The 16,026-nt window shown below is 50.6% G+C and overlaps 2 protein-coding genes across 5 annotated transcripts in view; both read left to right on the top strand.

The window, feature by feature from the left end:
• The window catches only part of STN1 (STN1 subunit of CST complex), a 109,937-nt gene extending 108,323 nt beyond the window's left edge, over positions 1–1,614 (top strand). Inside the window, exons 11-13 of one of the 2 annotated variants that reach the window (XR_008620035.2) lie at positions 116–177; positions 679–753; positions 1,068–1,614. The gene's annotated coding sequence lies outside the window, so the exon portion shown is untranslated. The remainder of the gene's footprint in view (positions 1–115; positions 178–678; positions 754–1,067) is intronic. The other variant, XR_008620033.2, reaches the window with a different exon arrangement.
• Positions 1,615–2,700: 1,086 nt separating this feature from the next.
• The window catches only part of SH3PXD2A (SH3 and PX domains 2A), a 261,615-nt gene continuing 248,289 nt past the window's right edge, over positions 2,701–16,026 (top strand). Inside the window, exon 1 of one of the 3 annotated variants that reach the window (XM_034931423.4) lies at positions 2,701–3,210. In XM_034931423.4, the coding sequence (XP_034787314.1) occupies positions 3,139–3,210 (72 nt within the window). In that variant the 5' untranslated portion in view covers positions 2,701–3,138. The remainder of the gene's footprint in view (positions 3,211–16,026) is intronic. The other 2 variants (XM_034931425.4, XM_034931424.3) reach the window with 2 other exon arrangements.

Here is a 16,026-nt window from a genome sequence, read left to right as displayed (position 1 = left end):
GCTGGTTTTGGACTAACTGGCTATGTGGCATCAAGCAACTTGCTTAGTTTTTCTTGGCCTTGGTTTCTTCCTCTGTAAAATAAGAGAAATAAATAACCTCTCTTGTCCCTTCTAGTTGGAAAGTTCTTTGATTCTAAGCATTCTACAATTACCTGTTTTCGAAAATCAGATTTTCAGGTATCAGTTTGCATCTTTATGTTGGCTTCTCTTTCCCTTACTTATCCTAAACTCAAAAAAAAAATTTTGCAATTATATTTTGTCATTTTTAACTCACACAATGTCCTTAGGTTGGAGTCATCTCCAGTTCATGGGCGGAGGTGGCAAAATAGGGGTTTCTCTAATCCTTTCTAGCACTAGCTCTTTGAGCAGATGTTTTCAACACAGGCCATCCTATATACCTACTGTGTGCCACGCATAGTTGGGGTATTTAATGAATGATGCACAGTCCCTGTTTCCAAGGAAACTTCCCCCAGTCTCTGTCATTTTGGGGGGATTGCCGGGCACATGTGAGGCATTCAATAAATGTATATTGAACAGAAAGGAATTCCCAAGGCACTGTGGGAAATAAATCTGTATGAGGTTGAAATGTACCCAGAGAAGAGATAGCCTGCACCATTTCATACTTAAATCCCCTTGGACATACGGCCCCAGTACAGAAAAGACATTTTTCTCCCACAGGTAGAAATAACTTCTGCCCAGATCTTGGCACCATGGGGTTGAGTGGGGAGCACTCAGTTGCTCCCTCCAATAAAGGTAATTACGGAACAAAGGGGGAAGTTGGGAGTATGCTCAAGTCAGGCTTAAAGGCCTGAATTTATAAAATGTCAAGTTGCAGGGAGTCTTTTAGGCAGGAGAAAGGCTACCACTTTGTAGGCCGCTAGGAAGTGGGGAAGAACTGGGCCCTCTCTCCTACAAATTTATTGTGCTTGGTGTGTTCATTGTGGATCTGGGTCCGAAAGAAGGGTAATAAGGAAACCACTAGTGCTGTTTTAGGTGAGCTGACTGCTTTGATTCACAAGGGGACCCAAATCAAACTAAACCCCCTCCTCTTCTTCCCCCCACAACAGCTAAACACCAGCTCCCCTCACTGGTGGCTTCTCAGGTTTTATTAGCACTTCCAGAAGACTTTGCCATCCACAGAAGACGAGTTATCCGAGAGCCATGATGAATCTCTTCCTCACAAACTCACAGGCTGTCTTGATCCATCATCAGAGAGGACCTGGAGCTGGCCAGCACCCTCCCACGTTTGGGAGCTCAATATGGAGGGCCCGTTCCAGGTCTACCTCTCATCCCTTCAGGGAATAATCCTTGCTCATGGAGGTAGTGCCCTGTCCTCCCATTTTCCCATCAGCTGAGCAACATTACCAGGTGCACCTTCCCCCGGGACTCCTGCTCCAACATTCACAAAGGTTTTCTGTCATCTTCTCTGACCAAGAAGCTCTGGCCTGGTGCCAAGATCTCTCACAGTCTGAGCCCCCTAGGCCCATCCATCTTTTTTTTTCTTTGTCCTGTGCCATCGTTTGGTGTCCTAGCGCCCTTCCCCAGGAAGGTTGGAGGAATAGTGGGTTACTCTGTACGGAGCAAATATGTGAATAAATAAAGCCTTAGATCTGTGCCTGGGTTCTGACAGTCTAGAGAACGCGCAGAAGAAAGTATTAATGCAATTAGGTCATAAAATTATTTGTCCTCTTTTCAGATGTTTCACGTTGGTCCACAGTCACAAAGCTTTATTGTGATTGTGTAACAACTGGAGTAGTTGTGAAAACACTACCCTTTAAATGTTTGAAAGCAGAATGGGAAAAAAATGTTGAACCAGAAGGGGGGAAGCTACATTGAATTAAGTAGTAACTGTGCTCCAAGTCCAGGGACCACGGACAAGTGGCTTGGAAAGTGGGTTTTCCAGACTAGAGGGAGGGGTGAGAATGCCAGAGCCTGGGGCTCACGGCGAGCTGGCCTCCAACCGGGTGGGTTTTCCCACCATTGTATGCTCCTTTCCCTGTCGCCAGCTTGGGGAGGGTCCCCAGGGGAGCCCTGGGCTTAAGGCAGTGGTGTTATGCAGAGTCTGTAACGTTGTCATTGGTAAATGATGCACAGGGTAGTTACACAAGCCCAGATCGATGGACGACTCAGGCAACGAATCGATCACTTTTCCGGGGAGAATTCACCCTTTATGACCTGCAGAGGGTCAGGTGGTTCGTCCAAAGAGGCTCTGGCTTGAAGGATTTAAAGCTGGCCTTTTCCCCATTCCCATCTCCTCCTCGGGGGCCTGGGCAGTAACAGCCGGGTAATAAACTACTTCTCATTAAAGAGATCTGGGGGTGGAAGTTGTAGGGGACATAAAAGTGGGGACAAAAAGGCACAAATCCGCTTCGAGGCGGAAAGCCAGGATGGGGGCGCGCGGGGCTCACTTTCCCCGCTCCCTCTCCCCCCGAAGCCACCCTGAGTTTTTGTGCCTAGCGAACTAGCCCGGTGCTGCGCCAAGCCGCTGGCTGCGCGCTGGGCTCGGGTGGGGGCTCGTCGGCCCGCCCCTGCCACTGGGGCCGGGCAGCAGCCCCCTCCCCGTCGCCCCGAGCCCCTCCCCCGGCCCGGAGCCCCTCCCCGCGCGCTTCCCCTCTCTCCCCTCCCTCCCTTCCCTTCCCTGCCTGCCAGGCCCTGCCTCCGCCTCCTGCGCCCACAGCCTCCGCCAGCGCCGATCCCCCCGGAGCCCGAGCCGGAGAGCGGCGAAGGGGAGCCGCCGGCCCCTCCCCAGGACGCTGACAGCAGGCTCCGGGGCCCCCGCCCCGTCCCCTCGCCGGCGGGACACACCCCCGCCCCTCCTCTGCTCCGCCAGTTCCCGCCGGACCCACCGGGCGGCGGAGAGAGCGAGCGGGCGAGCGCAGCGCGGCGGCCGCGCGGGAGTGAAGGGGCGCGCGGCAGGCCGGCGGGGAGCCCGCCGGGGCGCACGGAGCCCGCGCGCCCTCCGGGACCCTCCCCCGTCCCTGGGCCGGACCTGTGGTCGCCGGGAGTACGGGCAGCGTTCGGCGCGCCGGGCCGGGGTGGCGGGCGGCCCCGGGACCCGGGCAGCTGGAGAAGGAGCCGGAGCCCGGCCGGGATGAGAAGGTGACGCCGCCGGGGGCGCCACTCGCTTTGTGGGGGAAGATGCTCGCCTACTGCGTGCAGGATGCCACCGTGGTGGACGTGGAGAAGCGGAGGAACCCCTCCAAGCACTACGTGAGTACAGCCCCCGCCGACCCTGCTGGGGGTGGCCCGAGGTCCCGGGAGGGCCCCGGATGGCCCCTCGCCCCTCCCAGCTGTGAGGTCGCGAAGCTAAGCGCCCACTGGGCAGCCAGCAGCCGTGGAGTTTCTTCGCAGGGCTGTGATCTCCAGGGAAGCCTCTTCTGTCCTTCCTCCTTCGCACCCCCCCCCCCGCCCGGTTTCTTTTTTTGGCATTGGAATTGGCAAGTGGCTGCCCTTGTCTGTTACAACGGTGAAGTCATCTGTCCGCCTTTGATGGATGGTGGGGGGAGCTTTCGTCAACCCCTCGCAGAGCAGCCCCGTCGGGAAAGCGCATCTCCTCGGCCCTCCCCAGGGGCCCTGGGCGCTCACGCTCACACAGCCCGAGATGCTTTCAGAGCTCGCCCTGGAGAAGGAAGCCTCGCGCCCTGCCTCCCACGCCAGCTCTGTCTCTGCCTTCCTAGGCCTGGGGCTGGGGGCAGAAGGAAGCCGCCGCCCCCTTGCCCAACCTCCACCCTCCGCGCTAAGCTTTGATTTCCCTCATAAAGCCATTGTGTCCGTCGGTGTGAGGAGAACTGTGGCTTTTCCTTTTATCCCTCCTCTGGACGTGACCCTTAACCGGGTTCATTTCCTCTTAAGTGATGCTCCATCTCCAGACACGAGGAGGCGAATGTTTGCTGTGGTCTCCGAGGAACCGCCCCTCCCCCTTCCTCCCCCAAACTTTAATGAGAAGGGGTTAAGGTTGACTGGGGCAACTCCAGAGCCTATGTGACAGTTCCCCTTTCATCTCAGCCGGTCCTGTCTTCCCATCCCTCACACCTTAGGAAGTAAACACGGTGTCCTTGACCCCTCTGAGCGTCTGTGCTCCTGTACTTGAGATAGAAGAGACCCAAGCACAGAGGACTGCATGTTATTTGCAAATTGGGTATTTAGAGGAGCAGTTCCAGTGCTCAAAGCATTAATCTTAACAGTTAAAACAGGCGCTGGTTGCTGCCCTGGATTGTACATTGATCTCTGAAGTGCCTTTTCTTCCACTGTTGCAAAGGGACTGGGGTTTGTGGCAATGTCAGCCTCGGGCTACTCTTTTTGCCTTTGTCACCAGTGTAGCTCTGAACTTTGAGTTTCTTTACAGCTGAGCAAATGCGGCTGGGCTCATATGGGGAGGAGGTAAATGTGGAGGCAGGTTCCTGACTAGGCAGGGAGGTGGGTGCCTGTCGGGTCCAGTCCCTGACACCCTTAGAGACTTGTTTCTTTTGTGTCATCTGGTCCAGCAAGCATTTTCTGCTGCTGTTACAAGAAAGCTCTTTTTGGAGGGCTTGGTTCACCAGGTGGTCAACCTGCTCTGTGGACAGATGTCCCTTTGTATATCCCAGGGTTTATTTTTCTCAAATGTTGCAGGCTAAGTTTTAAGGGTTCTCATTTGTAGTCCTCAGCTGAGCTTGGCACTGCATTCAACAGATGGCACTCTGCTCTGAGACCCAGGCAGGTGCGTTTCCAACTCTGGATTTTAAATGAAACATCACATTTCAGCTCCCACCGATGGTGCCCAAGGTTGCAGATGCAGGACACACTGGTAACAAACTAGAACCGGAGCCCACTGCAGACAGGATTGAAAGGCAAGATTGCGTGCTGGGGTTCTGAAGTTAGACGGTCTTGCTCAAAGCCTGGCATGCAGCCAGTAACTAGCTGTGCCACCTTGGCAAGTTATTTAAACCTTCCCCAGCCTCAGTTTACTCAATTGCAAGTAAGGATAATAATAGTATGTACTTGTTGGGAGAATTAAATGAGATCATCTATGTAAAGCACTTAGCGCAGTTCCTGGCACGCAGTAAGCTCTTATTAAATGGTAGCTTATTATTGGTGAAATTCTGACTAAGAAAGTATTTTTGAAAAGCAGCTATTAATGGTCTGGCAAAAAGGAAGAAAGATTTTGGGTTTTAAGATTGATAATAACTTGTTCTATGTGAAAAACACAAAAGAAGTCCTGTCCAGTTCCCTCGAAATGATCATTTCCTTCCTTTTTACAAAGTGTTTCCCGGGACATCTCCGCTTCCCGAGTAAGAATCGATGACATTATGTTTGGGGGGGCAGGGAGTGATGTCACTGAACAGATGGGGCCATGCAGAGTTCTGAACTAGAGTTCTGGAAAACAGTGAGAGGAGAAAGTGTTACATGTTGTGGAATTGTGGAACGGGCAGAGACCCGAAGACTCATCTGGCTCAACTCCTTCATTTTACAGATGAGGAAATGGAGAGCCAGATTGGGTAAAGTAACTTGCAACACAGCTACTCACAGCTGGGTTTTTTTCATTGCATGTACCCTAAGTACAGTTGGGTTTGGCTAAGAGGACAAATAACTGGTGGTCAAAAAGTTTCTACCCATTTGGGGCATTGTATATATATTAATACATAACATAAGCATATCCAATAATAGAAAGGGGGAAAGAAAGCGATAGAAAGGGCCTGGTGGGACAGACAGGGGCAGGAGGAGCGGGTTTGGGGAGGCTGCAGCCTCTTCCTCTCCTGGCCCTTGCATGGTGAATACCACACACCAGAAGCTCAAGTGTTGTGAGTAAGGCCCTCTGGTGTGGTCAGCTGGCAGGACATGCTGCACCCATCGCCTATGTTCTGGAAACCCTCTACACTGGAGGAGCAAGCCTCCTTCCAGCCTTTCCTCTGCTGATGGTGAATTCTGAGTCTGTGGTTTGGTAAATTGCAGAGCAGAGAGGTTTTACGGGATGTGCGTGTTAGCCAGAGCTAGCCGATGAGAGGCCTGGGGCCCACGCAGGAGGAGCTCTGCTGGCTCCAGAGTGCTGGGAACACACTGCAAAGGTTCTCTCAGGACATTCTGCAAAGGGTTTGCTCATCCCCACGGGGAGGGGGAGCTGCCTGAACACGAAGGGGCCTGTGCTTTCGGTCAGTTCATGAAGGCACGCAAGTAGCTTCCATCATGGGGATGGCACTCAGCCCTGGCTTCCTTCCTCTCTGCCAGGCCCCTGCTTGGGGTGGGGTTGAGAAGGGCAGGCAGCTGCTACTAAGGTCAGGCTCCCTGGCATGAAGCTAGGCTCCTTTCCTGGCTTTCTGAGCTGTGCCTGGGGAGACCCTAGGTAAACTGGCTTTGGCCTCTGACCGCTTGTCTTGAAAATGGTCCTGATGATGCTGGATGCAGAATGCAGATTCCTTCGTTTGAAAGTTTTTCAGTAAAGATTTGAATTCAGGTCCACCAGGTTCTTTGTGCTCACAGGCAGGTATAGGTATATATCAATTCATGTGGTGGAGAAAAGCTCGTTTATCTAAAACAAACAAGAAATTATATCTATCTGGATTTGGGAGGTATTGCACTTTCACAGTTGTTTTATTTCCTGATTGTTTATTTCAGACAAATACCAATCATGAATGTTCTGATCCTCTGCAGGACTCTTTGGGGAATGCAAATAATAGCCAGTTTAGCAGTTACCATCGATGGTGAAACATACTTAACACTCGTGTTTTCGTGTGATTCCTGCAGGTCATTGAATGTACCCTAATGTGGGATAGGTTTTTGGATTCTGTTTTACAGATGAATTAACTGCGACTTGGAGCAATTCACCAACTTGCTTAGGGTCTCGCAGCTGGCACAGGGCAGAGCTAGGGCAATGCAGGTCAGGTTAGCTCCAAAGTAGGATGTGGATATAAGGTGGGGCCCTTCTCTTCAATTAGAATGCGGGCAGGAAGGCCAGGCTCAGCCCTGTTCCATGGTGACAGAGCAGTACAGGGTTGTCTTTAGGACTGCCTCACTGTAGAGACATCTACCATGTGCCCTGCAGGTGAGTTCGTGGTGGGCAACGCAGGCGGGTCACTGTGAGGCAGGAGGAGTAGAGCAACTTCAGGCTGGTATCTGGTCCCCAGTAATGCTTAGGGTAATAAATTAAGGGTTGACCCTGTGGACATAATATATTCTTCCTCTGTTTAGATCATCCCAGATTTTATTCTTGGTCCTGGGAGCTACATGCTTAGGAATTGGCCCCAAACTCATTCATTTCTGTGCCCTTCTTTTTTTTTTTTTTTTACTCAGCCCTTAGATTGTGACTCCAGCCCCACAGGAATGAGAATGTGCAGCCACAGCCTGCAAGGGTCTTTTTCAGGGCCAGTTCCATTATGGAATGAGTATGGTGTTGGGCAGATCAGTGCTTGAATCCTACCTGTGGCACTTCCTAGTTGTGCAACCTTGGGCTGTCACTCTGAGCCTCAGTTTCCTCACCTGTAACTTCACAGGGCTCTTGGGAAGTTGGCCTGAGATAATTTGGGGTAGTGTCTACCCAGTGCCTGACCTCACCATGGTCATGCACCATATACTAGTTGCCATCTGCTGTTCCTGATCACCAAGGCACTGCAGGTGATTTAGGACCCAATCGGTCAATCTGAGAGAAAAGGAAAGACTGAGGCAAGAAGGACGGCCCAGCTTTTCACAGTCTGATGGGGAAGTGGGTTACACGCCCCATGGAAAACACCCAGCCTCCAAGAGGAACAGATAAACACAGAGCAGCTGTTCAGACCTGGAGGGGTTCCTGGAGCTGAGCATTGGGATCTGGTGGTGGCTTTCTGGTAAGCTGGGAAGAAACAGAGGTTAGGAGAGAAGGAAAGAGGTTGCTCTGGGTAAGGACAAGGTCAAATAGGATCCTAGCCCAAGGTCAGCACCACACATGGGTTAACACTCTTGCCTGCTCTCTCTGTCCCTCTGTCTCTCTTACACATGCACAAGCATGGGAACAGTTTCTTCTCTGGGGAGGGAAGTGATCGAGGGGTGATTCACGGGTCTGACAAGGCTCCCTGCTCATGGAACAACCAACCACATCCTTCAAGGCCGTTGGAACAGGGAGCACAGCCAGCCATTTATCGCAACCCTGTGTCGAGCTGAGTGAGGGCTTTTGGGGGGCAAACCAGGGTAGAAATTACCATGTGTGGTAGCAGGCAGAGGGAAAGGGAAGAGAAGGGAAAAATAAACCTATTTGATGTCAGAGGAGACCGATTCCAGCCCAGAAGTACAAGCCCCAGCTGCTGCATTTTCCAAAGAGATATTCCGGGGCCAGCATGAGTTAACTGACCGTGGAGGCTATGAATTAGGGAAGTGTTGTTAGGACTTCTGACTTTGGGTTTGCACAGCAGTTCCCTGTAAATTGGCTTCTAATTGCCTCAGCCTGAGTCACTGACCAGACTATTTCTTGGCCAGAAAAAGTCTAACGGGCAACTGTGTTCGCTTTTACCTCTTAATTAAACAAAATGAAACAAATAATAGAGTTATACACATGGTAGTCCCACTTACTCCTCTCAAGTTCTGAGAATCCAGGAAAGGGATAGTGGATTAGGATAGGAACCCAGGGGACAGGAAGGACAAGGGGTGTGTGTGGGAAATGAGGTGGAGATTCTGGCTTTGGAAATATGTTCTGAGTGAGGGCCAGAGGTGTTCTCTGCCATGACAATTGCCAAAAATAATGGAAGCGCCCAATAGAGTGATCAGGGCTTCCAGAGGCGGATTCCCAGAGCAGCGTGCTACTTCCTGCCTGGCCCGGGCTTCTGCTGCCTGTAGTGCAGCCAGTCACAGGCGGGCAGGTGAATGGAAGGTCAGGAGCCTAGCTGTGAAGGGGATGGGGGTCACAGGAGGATCCCTCTTGTGCCTCTGGGTAACCCCCAAGCAAGTCACCATATCAGCCGCAGAGACTGAGCCCCTGCTGTGTGCATGGTGCCGGTCAGAGTCCAGCAAGGCTGTCCGGACCCCATAAGAAGGGGGAGAACTAACATACAAGCACCTACTATGTGCCAGGCAATGCAGAAGATGCCTTTAGAGGCGATTTTACTTGAACCTCATAACAACCCCATGCAGTTAGGTAGGTGTTTTTATTCCCACTTTATAGATGGGGAAATTGAAACTCGGAGGGTTTGTGTCATTCTACTCAGAGTAATTCTGTGGCAGGGCTGGGATTCTCACCCTGGTCTCTGACACCCACATCTATGAGTGCCACTTCTTCCCCATCAGAGCTGGCTTGGTGAGAGAGAAAATAACCAATGAGTCCAGGCAGCACCACCTGGGGATGAGGGGTGCACCTGGGAGGCTGTGTTGTCCCAGAGCACCTGTGTGCCGTATCCCTTGGCTGAGCATTGGGATATCCTGGCCCCACCACTCACTGCCGTGGGATACAGTGCAAGTTACTTATGTCTCTGAGCCTCAGTTTCCTCATCAGTAAAAAAAAAAAAAAAAAAAAAAGAATATATGGGGAAAGTTGGACCTAGCTCTTAGGGTTATGATGAAGATGAAATGAGTTTGTAATTGTAAAGAGCTTAGACCGGTACCTGGCGCCTTATGGAGCTCAGCATAAGTATTTGCTTTCACAATCACTAAGTCCTGAAGCTGTTCAGAGGAGGGAGAGCACTCTGTGAACTGGAGTTTCCAGGGAAGACCGACTGGAGAAGGCAGCTTCATGATGGACCTTGAGGTGTAATTAGGATTTGGCTGGGAAAGAGTAGGATTTAGATGGGAAAACTGGGGAAGGGCATTCCAAGAAAGAGAAAAGCAAAGGTGCTGGAGGTGGAACGTGCAAGGAAAAGCTGGGCAAAGCCGAGGGTGGATGAGGGAGAGAATGATGACAGGAAAGCTCAGGGCCAGCTCTGAGAGGCTCCGATGGCAGCAGAGGGAATTCAGTTTATTCTGTAGACACCTTGGAACCTTCCTTTTCTCCCAAGGGCTTGGCAGGGAGAGGGAGCTAAATAGTCACTTTGAGGTCCTCCTGGTGGGCTCCAGCGCTGTTTTTGCGACTGTGCCTGGAACAGAGCTAAGTAAGGACTGGAACCTTTTTCTAGCTCTGCCTGGGGGACTCTTTAGTTGGCCAGCTGGGTCCCACCCCTCCTGTTTACAGCTCTCACTCCTAGGGGTCTGGCTTCCCCATAAAAAGTTGATTGCACCCAGGCTCTTGGGGAGGAAGGGTTGAGGAGGAGGAGGAGGAGGAGAGGGAGCAGCAGGAAGTGAGGTGTCAGCTGCTTTGGGTCTTAACTAGCTTGGGAGGGCCTGATGCAGCAGCGTTTCAGGTGGAGTAATTTCCATCCACACTCCCCCAGTGGCAAGAGCGAGAATGCGCCCATCCTCGTAGGTTCTGGGGGCCAATACCTCACAGTCTGAGGGGAGCCCAGCATGTCTGTGTCTTCTGAACCATCTACACTAATGTTGCCTTCTACTTCAGGATCTCTCTGAACTTGTTTTAGTTTTTTTTTTTTTTTTTTTTTTTTTGAGTTGGGGTCTCGCTCTGTCACCCAGGCTGGAGTGCAGTGGTGCGATCTCGGTTCACTGCAGCCTCCGCCTCCCGGGTTCAAGCGATTCTCGTGCCTTAGCCTCCCAAGTAGCTGGGATTACAGGCATGCACCACCACACCCAGCTAATTTTTGTATTCTTAGTAGAGGTGGGGTTTTGCCATGTTGGCCAGGCTGGTCTCGAACTCCTGACCTCAGGTGATCCACTCGCCTCAGCCTCCCAAAGTGCTGGGATTACAAGTGTGAGCCACTGCGCCTGGCCTGAACTTGTTTTAGTTTTAAATGCAGTGCTTCAGCTGGGCATGGTGGCTCATGCCTGTAATCCCAGTGCTTCAAAAGGCCAAAGTGAGGAGGATCACTTGAGGCCAGGAGCTCAGACCAGCCTGGACAATGTAGCAAGACCCCATCTCTACAAAAAAATTAAAAAATAAGCCAAAATAAGCCAGGTGTGGAGGCATGTGCCTGTAGTTCCAGTTACTCAGTCGGCTGAGATGGGAGGATGGCTGGAGCCCAGGAGGTTGAGACTGCAGTAAACCGTGATCACACCACTGCACTCCAGCCTGGGTGACAGAGTGAGACCCTGTCTCAAAAAAAGAAAAATTCTAAAAAGCTAGGCATGGTGATGAACACCTGTAGTCTAGCTACCCGGGAGGCTGAAGTGGGAAGATCACTTGAGCCCAGGAATTGGAGGCTGCAGTGAGCTATGATTATGCCACTGCATTCCAGCCTCGGTGACAGCAAGACCCTGTCTCTAAAAACAAATAAATAAATGCAATGCTTCAAACTACCTCTTCATTTATTTGACCTCTACCACACCCCAGATAGTCTAGTAAACCTTATTCTTAGGGAAAATGTAATAATAAAAATAACAGCTGACCTTTCTAAATGTTTTCTATGTGCTAAGCATTTCATATGGATGTTCTCAGAACAGCCCCACGCAGCATGTAGCTCCCACCAGCATCCATACTGTACAGGTGAGAGCACAAAGGCTCAGAGAGCTCAAATGAATTGCCAGATGCCACGCAGCTGATGCGCTGCATGTGGCGAGGCCTGCACTGACCCAGGTCTGCTGGCTCCAAAGCCTGCCCTGTCCCCACAGAGACCACTTAATGACACATTACACACCCAGGATGCCTGGGCTCCACGGTTCCACCTTAGGCCTAGTTGGTTGGCTCCTCAAGCCGTGAGATCTTCCACATGTCACCTCCCCCTTCTAGAACTACATTTGCCCATCTAGAAAATGGTGCAACTGTTTCTTTTCAGGCTTGCGTTGCAGAGCGGAGGGCAGGTATAACAGCTGCTTTGGAAAGCACTGAGCCCAGAGATGATAGCTGTGTGAGGGGGTCCCTTGATTCCCCAGTCTGGGTTCTTAATTATCTAGGGCAGGGATGCTATACAAAGTGAGTTGTTCCTGACCCCAGGGAATTTTTAAACAAGGTTCACCTGCCCAGCCACCTCTCCTGAGAAGCCTCATAGACAGAGTCGACTCAGGAGTACTTAGGCTCTTAGTGAAGATCTCTTCTAGAAAACGGCCTCTGGTTTTCCTTCTTTCCAAACCAATCATTTTTTTGTGAACAGGAAAAGACAGAGTTATTCCCAGTCCCATCTCTCCTTGCTGTTACCTGAGCGGAGGAAGTGATATCTAAGTGGCTGAGTTAGCAAAGGGGAAACAGCTGTGGTTTCTGCGGCTCCACTGGGCTGCTTTCTCTGTCCCTGTGCTGTCATTTCCCTTTGGCTGGCGAGGAAGCCACCCTCCCCAAGCCTGGACAGAGGCCCATGGCTGGGTCGGGGTAGACTCTGTGTGTGTGTGTCAATGCAGCACAAATTATGCAGTGGGGCGGGTGGGACAATTTAGCCTGTTTCTGGGATCCCTGGAGCATGAACTTCAGACCTGTTGGAAACTGATCACTCTTACCTGATCTGACCACAACTTCAGGGAGTCAGGAGTGGAAGTAATGCCCCATGTTGAGAATGAACTTGCAGGGTGTACCAGGTGGGGTAGGGATTGATGGAGTGTGGGCTGGTTTGCACTTTTGCCCATCACTGTGTGGTCCCTGATGGAGAACCCACGTTGTTTTCCTTTTTTGAGGCGTACTCTCACTAAAGGAGACCTTGGCACGTATTGTATCACCACCATCATCATAGAGCTGTTACAGGAAAGGGGTCCCGATCCAGACCCCCAGAGAGGGTTCTTGGATCTCCAGCAAGAAAGAATTCAGGGCGAGTCCATAGAGTAAAGTCAAGGCAAGTTTATTAAGAAAGTAAAGGAATAAAAGAATGGCTGCTTCATAGACAGAGCAGCCCCGAGGGCCACTGGTTGCCCATTTTTATGGTTATTTCCTGATGATATGCTAAACCAGGGGTGGATTATTCATGCTTCCCCTTGTGAGACCATATAGGGTAACTTCCTGACATTGCCATGGCATTCGTAAACTGTCATGGTGCTGGTGGGAGTATAGTAGTCAGGATGACCAGAGGTCACTCTCGTTGCCATCTTGGTTTTGGTGGGTTTTAGCCATCTTCTTTACTGCATGCTGTTTTCCCTTTTCTTCTTTTTTTTTTCTTTTTTTTTTTTTTTTTTTGAGATGAAGTCTCGTTCTGTCGTCCAGGCTGGAGTGCAGTGGCACAATCTTGGCTCACTGCAACGTCCACCTCCTGGGTTCAAGTGATTCTCGTGCCTCAGCTTCCCGAGTAGCTGGTATTACAGGCACACACCACCATGCCCAGCTAATTTTTTGTATGTTTTTTTTTGGTGGAGACGGGGTTTCACCATGTTGGCCAGGCTGATCTCGAACTCCTGACCTCAGGTGATCTGCCTGGCTCAGCCTCCCAAAGTTCTGGGATTACAGGTGTGAGCCACCGCGCCCAGCCTACTGCATACTATTTTATCAGCAAGGTCTTTATGACCTGTATCTTCTGCTGACCTCCTGTCTCATTCTGTGACTTAGAATGGCTAAACATCTGGGAATGCAGCCCAGTAGGTTTCAGCCTCGTTTTACCCAGCCCTTATTCAAGATGGAGTTGCTCTGGTTCACATGCCTCTGACACAGCTACCACATATTGAATTCCCATTTTGTGCCAGGCATTGCCTGGCCTTTGATTTATAACCTCTGGCCCCAGTGTGGCCATGAAGGTATGCATTTTTAACCCCATTTGACTCATATGGAACCTGAGGTTTGGAGAGTGCAGGTAGCATTGTTAAGAAAGCACAAACCCAGGCAGATGTGACCTCCCTCCCCTTCCCCAGCCCACGCCTGGTTCTACACCATCACTGTGTCTTACACACTTGGTCCCTTTTCAGGGCACCTAGGGCTACAGGGGCTTCTGTGAGAAGGTGCTCCTCGTGGGGAACTTGCCCTGGTTGCTTTTGCCCATCTAAGTGTTCAGAGCATATAGGGATTGTCCCTGTCCTTTGAAGTGACTGCTTTGTAAACTCTTTCATGATAGGCCCAATTCTGACCCAGCGTTATCCCATTTCCTGATGGCCCAGACCCAAAAGGCTATTTTAAGGGACTTGCCTGTGTGGGAGAATTTCTCTCTGTAACAACAGAGGAGGAGGCCTGGCCGGCCTGGCATGGGGCTGGCAGTGGAGCTCCGAGAGGGTGAAACTCTGTCCTGAATTCTGCCTCCTGGGCTGGAACAGATTAGTTGAGCCCTCAGCGCAGTGCCTGGCACCCAGAAGGGATAGAATCACTTCTTGATGAGTGTAAGATTCCCAGAGGTAGCAGCCCAGGGATTTCTGCTGGTCAGAGCCTCAGTGGGCTGGCAAACTGATGCTTCTCTTGCAGCGTTAAGGTCCGTAATAGAACAATGTCTGCACTTTGGTCTCAAGCTGGGATTAATTACTGACTTTAGTCATCACTCATTGGCAACTTGAAGCAAACAGCCTCATGTTTTTTGTTATTTCTGAACGTGGCAGCTCCCAGGCAGGGGAAGTGGGGATGTCAGGTTAGAGAATGTATGGGTGGAGTCCATTTTAGATGCAGGCACTTGTCTCATTTAATCCCCACAGCAAACCCTGGTCATCATCTGTGTTTTATAGGGGAGGAAACTGAGGCTCAGGGAGGTGCAGCATCTTGCCCCATCACTGGCAGCAACAGTGGGAGCCAGGGTTGCATCCCAGATCTCTTCAGGAACAAAGCCCGACGGCTTTATCTGACAGCTTCCCTAGGGGATGGGGAGCTAGGGAGCTCGTCACATAGGTCCTGGATAAAACCCCAAGGGGCTGAATTAAACCCCAGGTCACCTGCCCATGTGACCCTCCCTCTGAGCCCATCCCTGAAAACATGATGTGGTTGGAGCGGATGTTAGGATATGATAACAAGCTTGCTATAGGAACAGATCTGTGCCAAGGTCTGGCCTCTATTTGCAGGTTCAAATTTGTATTCCCCTTGAACTCTTGCCCAGGGCCACTTTTGAAGGCCTGGCCCTTCAGAGGGTTCAGCTGCCAGTCTCCACATCCTCCTCTTGGGGACGGTGGATAGCATGGCATTGTGGTAGGGAGCATGGAGGAGTTTAAGTTCCTGGTATTTTCAGCCCCATGCTTGCTTAGGCAAAACCAGGCTCTGGAAACCAGAGTAAGCACTAAGAGAGGGACTTGGGTGCCAGCAGTTGGAAGTTGAGGGCAAGAGGATAGGGGCAGAGCATCGGCAGCTGCTGTCATGGGCTGTGGCTCTGAAGCTGGCTATGAATCACAGCCCTGCCACTCATTAGCTTGTTTCACTTGGCCAAGTTTCTTCACCTCCTGGGCCTCAGTTTCCTAAGTAAAATGGGTATAATAATACTACTACCTAACCCATATGGTTGTTACTCATATGATAACTGTTCCATAAATGGCACTATTGCTATCACCGGCGTTATCATCCTTCTTGATTTTGCTCAGTTTCTGCCATCTCCTGGAAGCTTCCCTGACCTCTCATCTTAAAATGACATTTCCAGTCTACGAATTTTTATAATGTTAATTGTTTTACCTCTCATTTAACACTTACCAAGAATGACCTTGGATTGTTCAGCCTTTGGCAAGCTGATATTTACTCATATTCATTCATTCACTGTTTCATTCAGTCAATATTTGAATGTTTACTATGTGTCAAGCGCTGGGAACACAGCAGGGCAGATAAAAATCCCTGCCCGTTTAGAGCTTACATTCTGGTGTGGGAAAGGAAACAATAAACAAACAAACGACACCCTGTCGTTTGCAGCAACATGGATGGAACTGGAGGTCATTATGTTAAGTGAAATAAGCCAGGTACGGAAAGACGGAAAGACGAATATTGCTGTCCTCACTCATAGGTGAGAGCTAAAAAGAGTAGATCTCACAGAGGTAGTGAAGAGTAGAATGGCGGCTACCAGAGGCCAGGTGGGAGGGATAAAGAGAGGTTGATTAATGAATACAAAAATACAGTTGGGTAGAAATAATACGTTTTAGTATTTGATAGTACAGTAAGGAAATTGTAGTTAACAATAATTTATTGCATATTTTACAGTAACTAGAAGAACTGGAATGTTCCCAGTACAAATAAAAGATAAGTGTTTG

This window comes from Pan paniscus, chromosome 8, assembly GCF_029289425.2.
Source record: "Pan paniscus chromosome 8, NHGRI_mPanPan1-v2.0_pri, whole genome shotgun sequence".
Classification (NCBI taxonomy): domain Eukaryota; kingdom Metazoa; phylum Chordata; class Mammalia; order Primates; family Hominidae; genus Pan; species Pan paniscus.
The sequence above is the reverse complement of the archived record's forward strand: the minus strand, read 5'-3'. Positions and strand labels throughout refer to the sequence as shown.